This window comes from Myxocyprinus asiaticus, chromosome 17 (assembly GCF_019703515.2).
Source record: "Myxocyprinus asiaticus isolate MX2 ecotype Aquarium Trade chromosome 17, UBuf_Myxa_2, whole genome shotgun sequence".
In the NCBI taxonomy this organism is placed as follows: Eukaryota; Metazoa; Chordata; class Actinopteri; order Cypriniformes; family Catostomidae; genus Myxocyprinus; species Myxocyprinus asiaticus.
The window spans coordinates 48,468,774-48,490,516 of record NC_059360.1 but is presented as its reverse complement, the minus strand read 5'-3'; the positions used below and the strand labels follow the sequence as shown (position 1 = coordinate 48,490,516).

Here is a 21,743-nt window from a genome sequence, read left to right as displayed (position 1 = left end):
CAAGTCCTGATGAATTCAACAGGTTTGTGTCACATGTAACTGTACAAACACAAAAGATACAAAGGGAAGAGAATACTAGACCAACACACACTTCAGTTATGTTGAGTGCTGTAATAATGACATCTCTTCCCTTTTCACATCTATGTACAATAATAACACAGTGAGAAGTATTATCTTGTATTATTTTATCAAAATGACACTCTGATTTTATTAATCACGTCCTTTTATTTTTTATATATACCTTAAATGAATACATTGAAACCACTGTGTGCTTTAAAATCCTTTTCTGCTAAAAAAGAAGTACAACGGTTGTCTTCTTGATTACCTGTCATTCATTAAGCATCTTGTTTTAGCTGTAACTTATGTTGTAGAACAAAGCATCTTAAAGCAGCTTAAACTAGTTTGCTGTTCATCCAAGCTTGTCTGGTTTGCTGGTTTTAAAGGGGTTTTGGGTACTTGACAGCATTTTTGACAAATTAATTTAGACTTGTCCCTCCTTTTCTTTAAAAAAGCACAAATGTGTGTTCCAGTGAGGCACTTACAATGGAAGTCAATGGGGTCAATCTGTAAACATTAAAATACTCACTGTTTCAAAAGTATAGACACAAGACATAAACAATATGTGTGTTAACATGATTTTACTGTGATAATATCACTGACCAACCTTTACAGGTTATATACAATTTTACTGCTTTGTTGCCATGATGATGTAATGCCATAAACCATAAAACGTCCATATAAACAATGATTTAACCCTTTAAGCTTTAAAGGTGTTTTGAAAGATTTCCTGTTTCAGTGGCATACCCAAAATTAAAGGCTTATAAATAAAAAACAAAACAAAAAACAAAACAAAAAACAAGAGGGTCAAGTGTTTGTTTTTATTGTAAAGAAAACGTTATTTCCCTATCTGTCACTCACTCGACGTTGGTGTCGACATAGTGACACTAGGGGTCACTCTTGGGAGCCCGAGACACCTCTGGTCTTTGATAAAAGGCCAATGAAAATTGGCGAGTGGTATTTGCATGCCACTCCCCCGGACATACGGGTATGAAAGGAGCTGGTATGCAACCACTCATTCAGATTTTCTCTTCGGAGCCGAACGGTCATGCTCGTTGAACTGAATAGCACTGTTCATTCACCTCTGCTGGATCTGATGGTGCATTTCAGCGGCTTCTCCCTCCTCTGCACTGGTGCACTGCAGAGAATGCCCCTGGGCGCTTCCGCAGAAAAACTAGAGAGTATATCTTCTGAAAGAGCGTTTTTCCCCTCTAAAAGAGTATATTTCTCTAAAAGAGCGTACACACGGAACGTCTTTTTAAAGATGCGTCTTTCTAAAGATGCCTTTCCGATCGTGTGTTATTCCTGGTTGCGGTCGTTTTCTCTCAATTTCGGATGGTCATGATCGCTGTCCTTCGTGTCTGGGCGAGACCCACATGGAGGCAGCGTTTATGAATGGTTCATGTTCTCACTTTCGTAAGAAAGCAAGCCACCCCAGCGGCTCCCCGCCTCGGTCCTCCTACCTACGGGTATGAGGTCAGCACGGCTAGCACTGGGGGCGATTTGGGGACCTCAATGGGATCGCCTCCGCCGGGTATCCCCCCGCGGACCTCCCATTCCCCAGCACGCTCGTCTGCCCCAGTCGGGCTTCCGGATGAGTTCGCCGGCTCGTCACACGGCGAGTCTGGCTTCTTGTTTGGGGCCCGCGAAGATGATGAGCTCTCGAGCGCAGACCCCGACTCCGCAGTTTCCCCACTCTCACTACCCTCGATGGCGGGGTGGCCAGGGGCTATACGGCGATTCCCCTGGTGGATAAGGCGCTCGTGGTGCACTTATGCCCGCAGAGCGCCGCCACCTGGCGTGGATGCCCTAAGCTCCCGTCCAAGCCCTGTAGGCTCATGTCGTCCCTGACGGCTAAGGCCTACAGCGCTGCTGGACAAGCCGCCTCTGCCCCAATCGGGCTTCCGGATGAGTTCGCCAGCTCGTCGCACGGCGAGACTGGCTTCTTGTTCGGGGCCCGCAAAGCTGATGAGCTCTCAAGCGCGGCATCGGAGGGCGGGCTTGTCCAGTTGGACGCAGAAGCCTCAGCTGGGCTTCCCCCTTCGGGGACGGTCACCCAGTCACAGGCCGATGCCGAAATGACAGACATGCTTTCCCAGGTGGCCGCAAGTGTCGGGCTAGAGTGGAACCCTCCGCTCTCCCCTGAACCCTCGCGGGTTGATGATTGGTTTCTGGGCTCACGGCGCCACTCAAAACAGCCGCGCCCCGCTGCACGCCATGGCTCTCCTGCAGGTCCACCAAGCCAAGGCGCTGAAAGAACTGCACGAGGGTAGTTCCGCCCCAGATTTGATGCAGGAACTGCGCTCGGTGACCGACGAAGGTCACGGCGCGGTCTCTCGGGCGGACAATGGCCACACTAGTGGTCCAGGAGCACCACCTGTGGCTCAACCTGGTCGAGATGGGCGAGGCCGACAAGACACGGTTCCTTGCTGCCCCCATGTCCCAGGCGGGCCTATTCGGCAACACCGTTGAGGACTTTGCCCAGCAGTTCTCGACGGTAAAGCAGCAGACGGAAGCAATCCGGCACATCCTGCCCCAGCACGGCTCAAGATCCCGCACCTGTCTGCTCATCGCCAAGGGCGTCCCCCTGCGGTGACTGCACCGGCTCCGCCGCAGCCCGCCCCTCCGGCCCGGCCCCGGCGTGGAGCCCACCGCAGGAAGCCGACGCCACCCGTCTCATAGCCGGCACCGAAGAATCCATGGAGGTCCTCGAAGTGCCCCTGAGACGGGCAACCCAGGGATGAGGGAACCCACTCACGTGGAGATGGTAGAAAGACCACTCCATCCCCCGGTCGAGGGCCGGGTGGAAAATCTTTTGTTGCCTTTTTGTTTGATTTCGCCGCACGCCCAAGTGGCTGCGGTACCCAACAGTTCAGCAAAAGAGCGGCTTCCTTCCTCCCTGAGTCACATACCCGGTGTGTACGGTCATCACCACGACTACCGTCCACGGGCTTTTTCTTGCAGGATTGGCGCTCCAGCGGTGCCCTTTCTGCCCCTGAGCGCCCATCTGTGGCACACAGCCACCCCCGATGTGGCAGCCTCCACGGGTTACGAGGACAGGCCTCTTCCTCCCCCGTCTCAGGCTGTTCTGGGGGTGGTCACAAGGAGCCACGCTAGTGCTTCGATGACCCTAGACTCAGCACGGCCATGACGTGCTATGGTACCTCGTGCTCCGCCCCGCCACGAGGCCCCACCTGCCGGTACGTCCGATGACGTTGTCCCCTTGGTCCCCCTCGCGCGGAATTTGGACGCATGGCTTGCGCTTCCCAATCCATTGCGGTGGCTGGTCCGGACCGTCCGACTCGGCTACGCGATTCAGTTCGCCAGGCGCCCACCCAGGTTCAGCGGTATTCACTTCACCTTGGTCAAGGGCGAAAACGCTGTCACCCTGCACGCGGAGATCGCTACCCTCCTACGGAAGAGCGTGATAGAACCTGTCCCTCCAGCCGAGATGGAGAAAGGGTTTTACAGCCCCTACTTCATCGTACCCAAAAAAGGCATTGGGTTGCGGCCAATCTTGGACCTGCGAGTACTGAACCGGGCTTTACACAGACTCCCGTTCAAGATGCTGATGCAAAGACGCATTCTAGCGAGCATCCGGCATCAAGATTGGTTCGTGGCGGTAGACCTGAAGGATGTGTACTTTCACGTCTTGATCCTTCCTCGACACAGACCCTTCCTGCGGTTCGCGTTCGAGGGTCAGGCGTATCAGTACAAAGTCCTCCCTTTCGGCCTGTCCCTGTCTCCTCGCATCTTTACGAAGATCGCAGGGGCTGCCCTTGCCCCGTTAAGGGAGGCGGGCATTCGCATTCTCAACTATCTCGACGACTGGCTAATCTTAGCTCACTCTCGAGACGGGTTATGCGCACACAGGGACCTGGTGCTCTCACACCTCAGCCGACTAGGGCTTCGGGTCAACTGGGAAAAGAGCAAGCTCCTACCGGTTCAGATCATCTCTTTTCTCGGTTTGGAGTTGGACTCAGTCTCCTTGACGGCGCGCCTTATGAACGAGCGCGCCGAGTCGGTGTTGGTCTGTTTGAAGGCGTTCAAACAGAAAACAGCGGTTCCACTGAAACTTTTTCAGAGGCTCCTGGGGCATATGGCATCCTCGGCGGTGGCCACCCCGCTCGGGTTGATGCATATGAGGCCGCTTCAGTACTGGCTCCATGCTCGAGTCCCGAGATGGTCATGGCGCCATGGGACATACCGCGTGGCCATCACGTTGGTCTGTCACCGTCTTTTAAGTGCTTGGACCGACCTCTCGTTTCTACGAGCAGGTGTTCCCCTAGAACTGGTCTCCAGGCACGTCGTGGTCACGACAGACGCCTCCAAAACGGGCTGGGGCACTGTTTGCAATGGGCACACAGACGCCGGCCTCTGGATGGGTCCGCGACTGCGTTGGCACATCAACTGCCTCGAGTTACTGGCAATTCTGCTCGCCCTGCGGAGGTTCCGGCCATTGATCCAGGGCAAGCACGTGCTAGTTTGGACGGACAGCACGGCAGCGGTAGCATATGTCAACCGCCAAGGCGGTCTGCACTCTCGCTGTATGTCACAACTCGCTCGCCGTCTCCTCCTCCGGAGTCGGCAGCACCTCAAGTCGCTGCGAGCCACTCACATCCCGGGCAACCTCAACACTACAGCGGACGCGCTGTCACGGCAGGTTTCCCTCAGGGGAGAGTGGAGACACCACACTCAGGTGGTCCAGCTGATTTGGAGTCGATTCGGTCGGGCACAGGTGGACCTGTTCGCCTCCCAAGAATCATCCCACTGCCCGCTCTGGTACACCCTCACCGAGGCTCCCCTCGGCATAGACACGCTGGCACACAGCTGGCCCCCTGGCATTCGCAAATATGCGTTTCCCCCAGTGAGCCTGCTTGCACAGACCCTGTGCAAGGTCAGGGAGGACGAGGAGCAGGTCATCCTGGTAGCACCCTACTGGCCCACCCAGACGTGGTTCTCGGACCTCACGCTCCTTGCGACAGCTCCCCCCTGGCAAATTCCCCTGAGGAAGGACCTTCTTTCTCAGGGACGGGGCACCCTCTGGCACCCGTGCCCAGACCTCTGGAATCTCAATGTCTGGTCCCTGGATGGGACGTGGAAGACCTAAGTGGCCTACCACCCGCAGTGGTAGACATGATCACTCAGGCTAGGGCCCCCTCTACGAGGCGCCTGTATGCCTTTAAGTGGTGTCTATTCGCTAAGTGGTGTTCTTCTCGACACGAAGACCCCCAGAGATGTGCAGTCGGATCAGTGCTTTCCTTCCTGCAGGAGAGGCTGGAAGGGAGGCTGTCCCCTTCCACCTTGAAGGTGTACGTTGCTGCCATAGCAGCACACCATGACGCAGTCGATGGTAAGTCCTTAGGGAAGCACGACCTGATCATCAGGTTCCTAAGAGGTGCCAGGAGGCTGAATCCCTCCAGACCACCCCTCGTTCCCTCATGGGATCTCTCCATAGTTCTTCAGGGTCTACAGAGAGCCCCCTTTGAGTTTTGCAGTCAGCCGAGCTTAAGGCACTCTCCTTGAAGACTGCCCTCCTGACTGCGCTCACTTCCATCAAGAGGGTAGGTGACCTGCAAGCGTTCTCTGTCAGCGAAACGTGCCTGGAGTTCGGTCCAGGCTATTCTCACGTGATCCTGAGACCCCGACCGGGCTATGTGCCCAAGGTTCCCACCACTCCTTTTAGGGACCAGGTGGTGAACCTGCAAGCGCTGCCCCAGGAGGAGGCAGACCCAGCCCTGTCATTGCTGTGTCCGGTGCGCGCTTTATGCATCTATTTGGATCACACGCAGAGCTTTAGAGTCTCTGAGCAGCTCTTTGTCTGCTTTGGTGCACAGCGGAAAGGAAGCGCTGTCTCCAAGCAGAGGATCACCCACTGGCTCGTTGACGCCATAACCATGGCATATCTCGCCCAAAACATGCTGCCCCCGGTAGGGCTACGAGCCCATTCTACCCGTGGTGTAGCGGCTTCTTGGGCCCTGGCCAGAGGTGCCTCTCTAACAGACATTTGCAGAGCAGCGGGCTGGGCAATGCCCAACACCTTTGCAAGGTTCTACAACCTCCGGGTGGAACCGGTTTCGTCCCAGGTAGTGGCACGCAACACAAGTGGATAAGCCCGGGATAGCCGGCCGGGTGTATCGCTTGCACATAGCGCCTTCCACCTCCTTTTGAGCTGAAGACGTGCGCCATTAATTCCCAGTAGTGTTCAAAAAATTTGTTCCCTGGTTGACTTCCTCCGAGCCCTGTGGCAGTCGAGTTTTTGGAGAGACTCACTGCCGGCCCAGTACACGCGCTAACTAAGAGCCCTGTTCTGGGGTAGGTGCTCCGCATGTGGTGGTTCCCTGTAAGGCTAAACCCCATGTGATCTATATCTTCCGCTGGTTCGTTTCCCTGCTGGCAAACTGTGTCTTCCTTGGGCAGAGCCCCTCTGCCCCAGTCTCCATGTTTGTAGTAACTCCTCCCCCATTGGGCAGGATCTACCTTGAAGGCTCTCCACATGGTTGGAAAGACCATGTGACGTATTTTTCCACTTAAAAATATCCCCCCCTCTCTTGGGGCGAGGTGTGGTCTCCGCGGTGTCCACCCCCCGACTAGACCCGGCGGCCCAGTCGGATAATCCCCCTTCTTTTTTAGGGAGTGGAAAAAGAGAAGGGGAAAAGAGGCCACGACAGGTTAAGCCTGTCTCTATCTTTGGGTAGTCGACTTGTCCCCAAAAAGGGCCGTTCGACACTCATAACTGTGTTGGGGGAGGTTACGTGTCGACCTGGTGTGCTGGCTATGAGGCACACAGCAAATCTGCCCACCACACACCTCCAGTTCACGTAACACCGTTCAGCCTTGTGGCGTTTTGTATAGGGACCCCTAGTGTCACTACATCGACACCAACGTCAAGTGAGTGACAGATGGGGAACGTCATGGTTACTGGTGTAACCTCCGTTCCCTGATGGAGGGAACGAGACGTTGGTCCCTCCTGCCACAACGCTGAACTACCCGCTGAAATGGCCGAACCTTATATCGGCTCCTCAGCGTAAAATCTGAATGAGTGGTTGCATACCAGCTCCTTTTATACCCGTATGTCCGGAGGAGTGGCATGCAAATACCACTCACCAATTTTCATTGGCCTTTTATCAAAGACCAGAGGTGTCTCGGGCTCCCAAGAGTGACCCCTAGTGTCACTACATTGACACCAACGTCTCATTCCCTCCATCAGGGAACGGAGGTTACACCAGTAACCATGACGTTTTTAATGATATAGATTATGATACATTCCGAGACTTTCAGCCTAAGAAATACAAATTGAGCCAAAAATGTACTTTTTTCTTATTTTTCTGATTTGACATTATATATATCTGGGTGTAAATAAGGTGGCTCAGAAAAACTACTTTTGCTTTGTTCCCAATCATGCCAACTGTATCTGAGATACAGTTTTGTGTTGATACAACAAAGCAATCAAACGTTATATCATTACAAAAAAAATTTATCATAGTGTCCAAAAACATCTCCAAACAAATAAAACATAATAATTGTACATAAGAACTAATTCCACATACAATCACAACAATGACTAAAGGTTTGCATAGCATGCAGACATGATTTTAGTAATGAGATTTCACAGAATGAGTTTCATTCTGTGTCATTTGAGTCATCATTGAGTCTGTGTCATGTATTTGGCGCCATCTCCTGGTGGTCATATGTAACATTGTGCTTCATGTGGATTATCTAATGATCTATACATCTGATTACCTTGTGTGTGGACTTGTTTGAAAGATAAGCACCTCCTCTAAGTAATGATGTGTGATATTTTATGTTCTGTTTATTTTTTGTGAAGTTATAAGCAAAAACACGCCAATTAAGCAACACCAACATAATTGTCAAAGACATATACTTAGCTATTACTCACTATATTTTTGTCTGTGAGTAAAACATGGGCTGGTTGTGTTTTACTCTTTGAGAGCTTTCCAACAACATATGACACATGGGTATATGATGTTTTTAATGATTACAATAAAATTTACAGTGCTTTTTTTATTTATTTTTATTTTATATATATATATATATATATATATATATATATATATATATATATATATATATATATATATATATAAAATTAAAATTGAACCCTTCTATTTGTCTGCAAATTTCAAAGCACTTGTTCAGTTTTGGTAATAATGTCTGCATACATTGTAAGCTTTAAAAGCTTTAAAACTATACCAATTTTGTGTTGGTCAATACTGTATTTATTCATATTTTGACAATTATATTTTTTCTCTGAGCTTAAAGGGTTAAACAAATTTGCAGCTCAAATAATACATGAGTTTTAACAGAACAAACTTCACATTTCTGACTTTAAACCCTCCAAAAATTGGCCCCATTCACTTCCATTGTAATTATCTCACTGTAACCTCCATTTCTGTTTTTTTAAAGAAAAGGAGGGACAAGTCCAAATTATTTTTTGTGGTTATCAACATTATGACACAAATGCTGTCGATGTGAGCTTAACTTGTATTGAACCCAGAATATTCCTTCAAATCACACCTTTAAAACATGATCAACTGATGATTTGAACTCTTTTTATCTTTCTCTGTTGGCCTTTTCTCAAGCCACGGTCACACTACATTTTGCGCTCTATTCACTCCCATTGAAACGCAGGAGACTAAAAACGCAAGCTTCAAAAATGTTGTGTTCCGCTGTAGACAGAAGTTCAAGTTTGGTGAACTCTGACCTGTGAATCGGGATGATGAGAAGTTGTGTGACCCAAAGAAGATTGAAATGTCACACTCTGATCTCTTGGTAGATGGTTGATCATTTAAAATTGTGAAAATACAGTAATATTATTTGCTATATGCTTTGTTGCAGAGTTACTAGCTAAAAGTAGTGACGCTACTAACTGAAATAAGTTTTTCAGTAGCGTATTTCAGTTATTTTCCCAACAGTGCAGCTTTTCCAGTAACAAGCCACTTTTTCCAACTAGTAGCATTGTAACGTCACAAAATGCAACATTTGTCACATTGTATTGTGAACGCAGCAGTGGAGTCGAGGGAGTAATCAAACACCCTAATACAATATATAACTCTATATCAGGTGCTATTAATTAAACAACAATAAATTAAATCATTTTATTGTTCTATATTTAAAAATATTTTCTTCTTTAAATAGCTTTAATGTACTTTTTGTTGGTCACATCAAAGAGTATACTAGCTTGAATGTAGTTTAAATACTTAGTTATGAGTAGCTTGGGAAGCTACTGTCTCAGAAGTAGCTTCCCCAAAACTGGTTATTTATTTATTTATTTATTCTTTATTTAAACCAGAAGCTCTCACACATGACATCTATCCTGTCCGTTGCAGTGTCCAAAATAATTTTGCATTATGCAAGGTCTAGTGTGTCTGCTCCTTTACCCTCTCACCTGTCTCTGATGACATGCTGTATTGCTCTGACTTCCTCATTTATGATTTTATAGTTATGTTGTATTGTGTGTTGTCATGCTTTCTTGAGGTTGTTTGGAAATTTCTCCAGTTGATCCCGAGAAGACATGTAATAATGCTACATATAACGCATCTGAATGCAGTGGTAAATATAAATGTTATGATTTCTCATTAAGTAATTAATATTGTGCAGCACTTTCCTTGTGTTAATTCAGAGACCACCAGAGACCAACCTAAAGCTAAAATCTGGATTTTGAAAAAAGAAAATTGCATTCCATTTTCCATTTTTTCACTCCATGTCCATTTCTCAACCACCCATTAAGTATAAATAAAATGCATCCCTCATTAATTTCCATGTTTTAAAGGGAGAGAAGGAAGCAAATATGTTCTGCATGTAAACGGGAATGACACGATGTGTATGACCTGCAGTAATCAATCTGAGACAACATCCACTTTTGATCATGCATGTGATACTGTGAATCCATCACTGGCAACATCCACTACTACAATAAATCAATCTGAAACAACATCTACTGCTGATGATACAAGTGAAACTGTGAATCCATCACTGGTGACACCTACCGCTCCAGGGAATCATTCTGAAACAACATCTACTGCTCCAGTGAATCATTCTGAAACAACATCTACTGCTCCAGTGAATCAATCTGAATCAACATCTACTGCTCCAGTGAATCAATCTGAATCAACATCTACTGCTCCAGTAAATCAATCTGAATCACCTAATGCTTCAGTAGATCAATCTGAAACAACATCTACTGCTCCAGTGAATCATTCTGAATCAACATCTACTGCTCCAGTAAATCAATCTGAATCACCTAATGCTTCAGTAGATCAATCTGAAACAACATCTACTGCTCCAGGGAATCATTCTGAAACAACATCTACTGCTCCAGTGAATCAATCTGAAACAACATCTACTGCTCCAGTGAATCATTCTGAAACAACATCTACTGCTCCAGTAAATCAATCTGAATCACCTAATGCTTCAGTAGATCAATCTGAAACAACATCTACTGCTCCAGTGAATCATTCTGAAACAACATCTACTGCTCCAGTGAATCAATCTGAATCAACATCTACTGCTCCAGTAAATCAATCTGAATCACCTAATGCTCCAGTAGATCAATCTGAAACAACATCTACTGCTCCAGTGAATCAATCTGAAACAACATCTACTGCTCCAGTGAATCAATCTGAATCAACATCTACTGCTCCAGTAAATCAATCTGAATCACCTAATGCTCCAGTAGATCAATCTGAAACATCTACTGCTCCAGTAAATCAATCTGAAACATCTAATGCTCCAGTAGATCAATCTCAAACAACATCTACTGCTCCAGCAGATCAATCTGAAACATCTACTGCTCCAGCAGATCAATCTGAAACAACATCTACTGCTCCAGTAGATCAATCTGAAACATCTACTGCTCCAGTAGATCAATCTGAAACAACATCTACTGCTCCAGTAGATCAATCTGAAACATCTACTGCTCCAGTAGATCAATCTGAAACAACATCTACTGCTCCAGTAGATCAATCTGAAACATCTACTGCTCCAGTAGATCAATCTGAAACATCTACTGCTCCAGTAGATCAATCTCAAACAACATCTACTGCTCCAGCAGATCAATCTGAAACAACATCTACTGCTCCAGTAGATCAATCTGAAACATCTACTGCTCCAGTAGATCAATCTGAAACAACATCTACTGCTCCAGCAGATCAATCTGAAACAACATCTACTGCTCCAGTAGATCAATCTGAAACAACATCTACTGCTCCAGTAGATCAATCTGAAACATCTACTGCTCCAGTAGATCAATCTGAAACATCTACTGCTCCAGTAGATCAATCTGAAACAACATCTACTGCTCCAGCAGATCAATCTAAAACATCTACTGCTCCAGCAGATCAATCTGAAACATCTACTGCTCCAGCAGATCAATCTGAAACAACATCTACTGCTCCAGTAGATCAATCTGAAACATCTACTGCTCCAGTAGATCAATCTGAAACATCTACTGCTCCAGTAGATCAATCTGAATCACCTAAAGCTCCAGTAGATCAATCTGAAACAACATCTACTGCTCCAGTAGATCAATCTGAAACATCTACTGCTCCAGCAGATCAATCTGAAACATCTACTGCTCCAGCAGATCAATCTGAAACATCTACTGCTCCAGCAGATCAATCTGAAACATCTACTGCTCCAGTAGATCAATCTGAAACAACATCTACTGCTCCAGTAAATCAATCTCAAACAACATCTACTGCTTCAGTGAATCAGTCTGAAACATCATCTACTGCTCCATTGAATCTATCTGAGACAACTTCCACTACTCCATTGCCAACAACCTTTGAAATGTTATCAACTGATGGAACTCTCAATATCACTATAGATCTAAATGACCTGAATCCCTCAAAAGCATCGTAAGTGTGCTCTGCTGTAACCAGTGATTAAACAGTTGCTCGTTTTTAACAAACTCTTCTGCAGAATAGCATGTGATTTAAACCATTTTTCAGAGATGCCTTGGACAATCTGGAAAACCTGACATACTTGATGGAAAAAGAAAATAAAAGCAGTGTGGCGATTGTCATTGGAGATGTTAAAGGTCTTCTGCTCAGACAAGCCAAGAACAAAGAAACACAAGACATCAACATCTACTACTCATCAAATCAGGACTCTATGATTGTAAGGACTGAGAAACATTGAAACAATGTCACTGTGGAGTTTGATTTTTTAATAAGTCATTAATCTTGATCTTTTACACAGGCTGGTGTGGGTAAAAATGACCAGGAAGCAAACTTATCATGGTCTGTGAAAATGTCCAAGGAGGCGTTTGATAAATCCCGTTTGGAAAACAATGGAAGTGCATTTGTTGGAGTTCTACGGTTCAAGAACATGGGAAACAATGTACTCTTACACATTTATATTTGATACATTTCTATGTGTTATTATAAGCAATGTTAAGGGATTATTTTTTTTAATTCTGTCATTATTTACTCATTGTGATGTTGTTTCAGTCCTGTATGCTACTATTTCTCCGGGGAACACAAAAGGAGAATGCGTGAAGATTCTTCAAAATTTCTCATTTTGTGTTTCATGGAAAGAAATAACACAATTTTGGACAAACTATTCCCTTAACAGATTTGTGTCTTATTCATGTTTGAATTTGATTCATTATTCATTAAACTGTTTCTGATTAAGGATGGAAACCAAATGATTTTAAACAATGAGGTTTACGGTATAACGATGGGTGCCAATATCTCCAATCTTACCAACAACATTGAACTTTTCTTCAAACCATCAAAGAAACTGGTAATGAAGGTTTTGTTGAAAAGCATACATTTTTATAATGACCAGACACTGTGACAAAATAAAAAATAAAACATGTTCTTGCAGGATGGTAACGTATCCTGCAATTCCTGGAATGGGAGAGGTAAACACATTTACAGCTGCTTTCCACAATTCACTTAAATCCAATTTCTCTCTCTCACCATTCTTTTCTTGTCTTTGAAGGAAAACTGGAATGGACCAGATTTGGCTGTAACACCACAATGATCAACAAGGACACCATAAAGTGCTCATGTTCACATCTGACTTTCTTTGCAATACTTATGGTGAGAAGTCTTCTGATAGGACAGTTGTATTGGCAGCTCATTAGAGTCATTTATCATTACTGTATGTTGTTGATTCACTTAAAAGAACTGACTTAGAAGAGTAATTTGTACATGATCAGGACCTTAAGTGGTTGTGCTGTATCTTGTTGATTTACTAAAAAGAACCGGCTAAAAAAACAATTTGTTCAGAGTCAGACTACACTGGTTGTGCTGTATGTTATTAGGCACAGATGAGGAAAATCTGCGCAGCACCGATCACCGGTGATCACCGCAAGTTGCATGTCGATTAGAAATGTGTCTGAGTGTGGTCCGACTTGCTCTGATGTCATGCTGACGTATGCCAGGCAGTGCAGTCGGGCGCAGTTGCTCTTCCCCGACTGCGCTGAGACAAGGCATGATGGGAAACGACTTGCTGACGACACAGCTTAATGCTCATTGGCTTAAACAACCGTGATGTTTTTGTTCTCCTCTAAAATGTTTGATTCAGAAAGAGTCAAAGAGTCATTTGTTCATGAACCAGACCTTAACTGGTTGTACTGTATGTTGTTGATTCACTAAAAATAATTGACTCAAAAGAGTCATTTGTTCAGAATTAGACTACACTGTCTGTGCTGTATGTTGTTGATTCACTAAAAATAATTGACTGAAAAGAGTCATTTGTTCAGGAATCGGACTACATTGGTAGTTTGTGTTTCATGCAGTATATTTAATTTCGCAGTGCCTCTGAATATTACAGTTTTCTCTTCGCATGGCCAAAAGTATCGTTCAAGGGGGACCCCAGTTGGATGACAAAATGTTAATGGTCTCCATTTGTTCTGCATTTATTCTTATTGATGTCAAGAAGAAACAATTGAGATATTATAGAGATCGCTTATGTGATTCTTTATTATGGGTTGTGAGATCATTTTGAGGCATATGTGTGTCTTGATTCCTGTTCCACCAAAACAAATGTGAAGCATAACATGATGAAATATAATTGATAACTTTCCAAACATTATCAATGGAAGTCAATCTGAAAAGGGTGAAGAATTCTTGCTAACAAACAACATGTGGCTTTAAATATCATCCAACTAATCAAAGTGTCTCCTTGATTCCTTCAGTCTTTGCCAGACTCAAACCTCACAGCACCACATGTGGAGTCTTTGACCTTCATCACCAATATCGGCTGTGGCTTATCCATGTTCTTCCTGGGCATGGGCCTGTTCATGCATTTCCTGTTACGGTACAGTATACGTTTTGAAGTGCAACACATAATCTTACTAATAAAATCCCATAGACTTACATTGAAGAATGGACTCAGGAGTGGGCAAACACCACTCACATTTTCTTTAGAAAAACATAAATCAAGTCTTTGAAGTTAGAGTTTCATAAAGGTGACCAAAAGTGTTTCTTTATTTTCATAGGAAGGCCAAATCAAATCAGGCCACAAAGATATTGATCAATATGTTTATGGCTTTGTTTCTACTGAATTTATCATTTGTGTGCAATGAGAGTATCGCCAACACTCAAGACAACTCTGCATGCATCGTCATCGCACTGATCATGCATTACTCGATGTTATCAACATTCACCTGGTTCTTCATTCAAGCCCTTCACATGCACTTATGGCTCATCAGACAGAACGTCACCACCAAAAACTACATGAGAAAAATCAACGTGGCGGGATGGGGTGAGATATAGTCCAGTTAGTCAAATTATTTACATGGACCACAGTCACTGCAAACACTGACATGTTCACCATTTACTTACTTACATAGTTAGTTGCAACGGCATATTAAACATAAAAAAAATCTTAGGTAGATCGTAGGAACTGATTGGCTACTGTCGTTTTCAAACTACACGAGATGTATAACCTTCAAACTTAAAATGTCCAAACTAAATAAAGGACTTTATAACTTTCAGACTTCTAAACACGCTGAAAAAAATCTGGACTTGATTCGATAAGTCTAAGTTGTCGTTAAAAAAAATAAATAAAAAAAAAAAAATTAAAAAAAAACTAAACTTTTGGTGTTCGAATCAAAATTGACCCGCCATAGGAAATGAATGGGAAATACTAAAATGCAGAGATTTGTTTTAATTATTATTATTTGTCAAATAAAAATCAATAAATGAAGGGGTGAGACTATAAAACCACTAATCTATCCACACTAGACTATCCACAATGCAGAAAGCACAAACACACACACATACAGGTTTGTTTGATTATATTAGTGATCTCTCATTGACTTCCATTGATTTCATATCAGGCTAATTACTGTGAAACTGTTATTTTATTTATTTGATTTTTTTTCTGAGTAAGTGTTATTTCTTAATTGCTTATGGCTCAAAAGTAAAGAAAATGGCTATTATTCCCCACAAACTTTGCTTTTTTGACCAGAACAGTGATATTTTGAAATTTACCTATTTCCAATGTGAAAACAGGTGAATTTGTGTCTTTTCGTTCATTTTAGTTATAAGCCTTTAATTGTGGGTATGCCACTGAAACAGGAAATCTATCTTATTTAATTAAATAAGTATGTACTCTGTATGTGCCTCGTGCCACAAAGTATTTGTGCTCCGTTCACTGTCATCTGCTACAAACAGGGCACTCGATGCTAATGACGTTGTTTTCCCAGTATGAGACAGGGAGAAGCTTTAAAAGGTAGGGGCGATGCAGCCGGCGTTGGCAAAACACTGTCTCCACACATTCACTAGTGCTCTGCTCACATATGAGGTGCGCTGCACATGCAAAGTAAACTATGTATTTATCTCATTAAATTGCAGCTTCTGGGGTTAAATAATCTCACTAGGACATGATTAGAATTTGTGCAAGATTAGAGACTGTTTACGTAATGACATTCATACGTCAGATGGTATCAGTATTTGGTATTTTTACAAGCACGAGTACGAGTACATGACTGTGGTATCGGAGCCGATTCCAATACCAGTATCGGTATCGGGACATCCCAAATTAACATAATCGAAATTTTGCTGAACATTCTGTTGTCTGCTATGTACTAGATGTCTGCTGTCACACCTGATGATGTTTTCAGTCATTTCTTGATGGAAAAATATTTTTAAAAATTGTCCAAAAATGTCCGCTTTTGTATTGCATGCACTAATTTTTTTTTTACATTTTTTAACATTTTTATGTGACATCTTTGCTGATTTTAATAAAGTAAAAGTGACAGTAATGATTATATTATTGTTGATATTTTAAAATGTGTATTTGCTGAATAATAGCAACTTGTGCTTGGTTAAAATTTTGAATATTATTTGATTGAAAATCCCCCTTTATATCCATGTATCAAATATGATACAACAGACTTTTGAGGAAAATCTCTCCATCACCATTACATTACATTCATGCCCACCACAAAAAAATAAAAATAAAACAATTCTGTCATACATTTTATAAGATATATTTCAAGTGTGAACTAATATTTCTGTGTATTTTCATATATGCAGTCTGCTCTGTCATTATAAAGATCTTATTATTTTACATTACAAGCTATTATGATGTCATCTTACCATAATATATTATTTCTAGTTGTGTCATACTATAAATATCCTCAGGTTTTCCATTTTGCCCTCAATAAGGTGCATGCTTAATGATTTGGCCTCAAATTAGAGGATCTGTACGGTCTCCAAAAACTGAATTTGTCTCCATTTGTTTTCAGCGTGTCCAGCTCCTATCGTCGTGATCATTGTTTCTATGGGAGAGTATAAAACAGTGATTATACAATCAACAGCAAAAACCACACGAATGTAAGTTGTGTTTGAATGTCACAAATGCACAACTGAAGGAAAATCAAACTTGAACTTTAAACATTCTCCTCTCTTTTCTAATTACAGGTGCTGGATTACAAATCCTTACGTTCACTACATTGTGAATATCGGCTACTATGCCTTGGTTTTCATTTTCACGACAGGAATCTTCATCATGATGGTCACAAAGATTATCCAATCCAGAAACATTAATGTCGGTGATGTGAAGAAAACCATGTTTAAGAAACAGCTAACGATGATTTTGAGTCTGTTCTTCCTGTTCGGCTTGACGTGGGGAATCGCATTCTTCAGTTTTGGACCGATGGTCATTCCGTCATATTATATCTTCACTGTGTTGAACTCATTTCAAGGTACGAAATATCTCATATTAAATACCATTATGCATCATTTTTTGCTCAAGAGTAGTCAAGAAATGTTATTTCTTTAAAATAACAACAAACTATTTGATTTGAAAATTCATACATATTTTACGAGTTGGCTGTTTCGTATGATTTTGTACGATTTCGTTCGTATAAATTTGTACGATTTCATCATGCAATGTCTAATGCGGAAGTAAGAAAAATAAACTTAATTTAACCCTTGTGCATCAATAATAAGTTACTCAGAGGTCCTTCGAGGACAAAAATGTCCACGTCAAAAAACTGCCATAATAATATTATATATTAATATTATTTTCCACTTTCAATGAGTTAATTTTTTAACCAACATCAGTCCTGATCATAACTACCAAATATTCATTCATTTTCAGGATTTTAACCCTTTAAATGCCAGTTTGTTTATATAATGCCACTGTTGTTTTTTTATGAAAAAAACAAAAAAACAAATAATGAATAATTTTCCATATACTAGATGCTCAGGGGAATTTTTGGGGGGGACTATCACAGTCTGGGATATGTCAATGATGAGCAACAACATTGATTTTGATGCATTATTATTTTTTTGTGCAGTGTCAGATTAAAAAAAAAAACTCAGGACCTTAAAGGACAAAAATTGTATATATTAATATTATTTTCCACTTTCACTGACTTTTTAACCAACATCAGTGTAAGGGGGTTTAGAGGAAAGGAGGAGGCGAGAACCGGCTTGACAACTTAAATAATAATTTATTAACCAAAAACCCAACCAAAAACACACAACTAAAAACACAGCACAGCTGCCTGCAATTCTCTCTCTCTCGAACTGTCGTCCCCGGCCGCCTTTATCCCTCGCGCGCCCCATCAGGCTGATTGGGGACCGGGTGTGTCTCATTCCAGCCCGGCCCCGCCCTCCTCAGCTCTACAATCAGTCCTGATCATAACTACCAAATATTCATTCGTTTCAGGATTTTAACCCTTTAAATGCCAGTTTGTTTATATAATGCCACTGTTGTTTTTTACACACACACACTCACACACACACACATTTCTCAATACACACATACAGAACACACTCTGAAAAGTATGTATTTGCTCCATAGGCTAAACATGAGAAAAATGGTGCCATCTGGTGGAAAATATTATAAATTTTGAAGCCAGGGCTCCGGAATGAAAGCATAATATCATAGAATTCATGATTTTATGCTTTAATGGCACTGGGATCAAATATTGCAGTTTTAATGGGTTTCAATGGGGACATTTTTGTCCTGAAGGTCCTGAGTGTAACTATTTTGTGTACACAGTGTATTATAGATGTATTATAGGAACTGAGGTTGAAATATCAAAATTCCCCCCAAAAATACACACTTTTGGCAAAATGTATACCGTTGGCATTAACGCAGCCAAAATGATCGAAAAAACACAAATGAAAAAGACAAAAATGTCCCGAAGGTCACACAAGGGCTAAGATATATTTTTTGAAAACAAATAATATCTTACACAATTTTGCTTCTCAAGTTCATATATATTGTTAGATACAGTATATTTACTGGAAAAGTAGAAAAAAAAAAGTACAAATAACGAAAATCAGTCATAATAATATAAAATGACACCTGATTCTATATATTCAAATATGCTTAATTTAATCACACGTTTATGAGTTATAATGGATTAACATTGTGGTTAAATGTTAAATTTGACCAGTTTAAAAATCATTCATAGTACTTAAAATAAATCTATTGCAAGTATTTGAAATATGGAGTATTTGTTGAAATGTTCTATTTTTTCCAGGATTCTTTCTGTTCTTGTATTATTATCACATTCACAATGATGTTGAAGGTCGTTTCTCTGATGATCCGGACAGCAGCTCCTCCAGTTCCACCAAAACACTTGAATCCAGCATTGATCATGCACCAAGTGATGCTTAAAATTAGAAGAGGGAAAATAACGCTGTTTTTCTTTCTTTCTCAGAAAACTGATATAGCTGATAGCTTTACAGTAAAGTGACTGAACACTAGATGTCTGTCGATCGCAAATAAGTTGTAATACAAGCGTGATCATAATATAAGTGGAATTTTTAACCTAATAACTTTGCTTTTTTATATTTAGAATATCTAACATTTTTCCGATGCTTTATATAGTTTTAATGCTTTTTCATTTAAACTAGAATCTGTTTTTTCTCCAGGTTGTTGGGTGAATGTTAGCATGATTGACAGATGTGTTTACTGTTGCTGGCAGCTACTGAAACATGCTGTATATTATATTATTTTATCATGTCTGTAATGTTAAGGGCCATTATAACACTAGTTATGAAATGAACATTTTATGTAATGTAATGTAATATGTAATGAGCATTATTTCATCAAAGTGTCTATTTGGAGACTATTCTAAAGTATTAAAACTTTAGTGTAGTTATTAAACTATTAAATGATATTAATCTTTTTAAAATTCACTGGGTTAATACAATTCATTTTTCACTTTGAAAGCTGCCCCATGGCTTTCATGACGTCTTGTGGCTTATAGATATTAATAGCATTATTTTCTATTGAGCAGTTCAGTGGGGGTTTAAGACATTTAAGACATTAAGGCATGATTTTTCATAAAACTGCTTTTATGTATTGTGAAATCTGATATATTTTAATATTAAAATATTAAACAATGCAAAATGTAAATTCTTTTTCTTTTCTAAATGTAAATACAATTTATTAATGGTACACTGTAAAAAATGTCCGTAATTTTAACGGTAAAATACTGTAAAAATGCTACAGTTAAAAAGCTTTAATTGGTTAATGGGAAGTTACCTTAAGATGTAAAAAATGATCATAAATTTAACAAGACAATACATGTCATTTTACAGTAAAATGTTATAAAAAAATAATAAAAATGAGTTGTAAAAAGTATAATTTTACCGTATAATTAACGGTAAAAATATATATTATGTTTAACAAGAGAGTACATTTTTTCACAGTAAATTATTGTTAAAATTACAGTAAAAAACAATAATCGGCGTTCCCAGATTTCTCTGCATGACCCATCACATTTCATTATATTTTATGGGAATAGTTTTGTTTCTTCTTGTTTTTAATATCAGTTATGTACATTGGGGTGTTCCGTGTTATATTTTATGTAGTTTATAGTTAATGTTTATTGCATTATTAATTTCACATGTGTTATCCTGATGGTGTTTTGTGTTTGTGTCTCTACATGTTTATTAATTATTATTCCTGGATGGGCCACTATTGATGAACTTTATGTCATCATGTGCCTTTTTGCAATTACTACAGTGATTAACAACACATTATAAAGTGAAAAAAAGCAGATTTTATTTATTTATTTATTTTGGGGTGGGGGATTTTCTTTTCTCTTTACTCTCCAATTTGGAATGACCAATTCCCAATGCGCTCTAAGACCTCGTGGTGGCGTAGTGACTCTCCTCAATCTGGGTGGTGGAGGACGAATCTCAGTTGCCTCCGTGTCTGAGACTGTCCATCTTATCATGTGGCTTGTTGAGCACGTTACCGTGGAGACATAGCACATGTGGAGGCCTCGCGCTATTCTCCGTGGCATCCACGCACAACTCACCACGCGCCCCACCGAGAGCGAGAACCACATTATAGTGACCACGAGGAGGTTACCCCATGTGACTCTACCCTCCCTAGCAACTGGGCCAATTTGGTTGCTTAGGAGACCTGGCTGGAGTCACTCAGCGAAAAGCAGATTTTTAAAGTTTCAGAATGTTAGTGTATCAAGTTTATTTCATTTAATAATATAAACAGTAATGAACTGTAAAAAATACAGGCATCAAAATTACATCCCGTAAAGCCTGAAACATGGTCCACGTGTTTTTTTACGGTAAATGTTTGGCAAACACAGCTGCTGGTAATTTATCCTAAATTTTACAGAATTTTTTTACAGTGTATGTTACTATTAATTGTGGCATCATAAATATATATACTGTATGTTATTATATATATATATATATATATATGTATACATTCAGGGTGCAGACACAACTGAATGCATTTACCATATCCAACAGCAGATGGTGCTATTAAGGCAGGCGGAGTCATGGAATGTGGAGCCATGAGAGGCTCGAGGGGAGAAACTGGAGAACTTGGAGCCCGGAGAGTAGCCGAAGGCTCAAAGGGCCAGGGCGGAGCCGGAGGCTTGGAGGACCAAGGCAGCGCCGGAGGTTCGGAGGACCAAGGCGGAGCTGGGGGATCAGAAGACTGAGGCAGAGCTGGTGGGGCTGAGGACCAAGGCAGAGCCATAGGGATGGAGGTCCCCAGTGGAGCTGAAGGATCGGAGAGCCAAGGCACAGCCAGAGGATCGGAGAGCCAAGGCGGAGCCAGGTGATCGACAGACCAAAGAGGAGCTGGAGGGACGAGGAACCCTGGTGAAGCTGATAGGCTGGATGACCGCGGTGGAGCTGAGGGAACGCAGAGCCGAGGTGATGTCGAGGGATCGAAGGGCCAAGGCGGAGTCCAGGGCACGG

The 21,743-nt window shown here is 42.0% G+C and overlaps 1 protein-coding gene across 8 annotated transcripts in view; it reads left to right on the top strand.

The window, feature by feature from the left end:
* LOC127455174 (adhesion G-protein coupled receptor G2-like) overlaps positions 1 to 19,695 on the top strand; it is a 61,464-nt gene extending 41,769 nt beyond the window's left edge. The window contains exons 11-18 of one of the 8 annotated variants that reach the window (XM_051722832.1): positions 12,715 to 12,825; positions 12,910 to 12,946; positions 13,027 to 13,127; positions 14,228 to 14,349; positions 14,531 to 14,796; positions 16,787 to 16,874; positions 16,962 to 17,245; positions 19,040 to 19,695. In XM_051722832.1, coding sequence (XP_051578792.1) covers positions 12,715 to 12,825; positions 12,910 to 12,946; positions 13,027 to 13,127; positions 14,228 to 14,349; positions 14,531 to 14,796; positions 16,787 to 16,874; positions 16,962 to 17,245; positions 19,040 to 19,176 — 1,146 coding nt within the window. In that variant the 3' untranslated portion in view covers positions 19,177 to 19,695. The remainder of the gene's footprint in view (positions 1 to 12,714; positions 12,826 to 12,909; positions 12,947 to 13,026; positions 13,128 to 14,227; positions 14,350 to 14,530; positions 14,797 to 16,786; positions 16,875 to 16,961; positions 17,246 to 19,039) is intronic. The other 7 variants (XM_051722828.1, XM_051722827.1, XM_051722829.1 and 4 more) reach the window with 7 other exon arrangements.
* Positions 19,696 to 21,743: the final 2,048 nt, after the last annotated feature.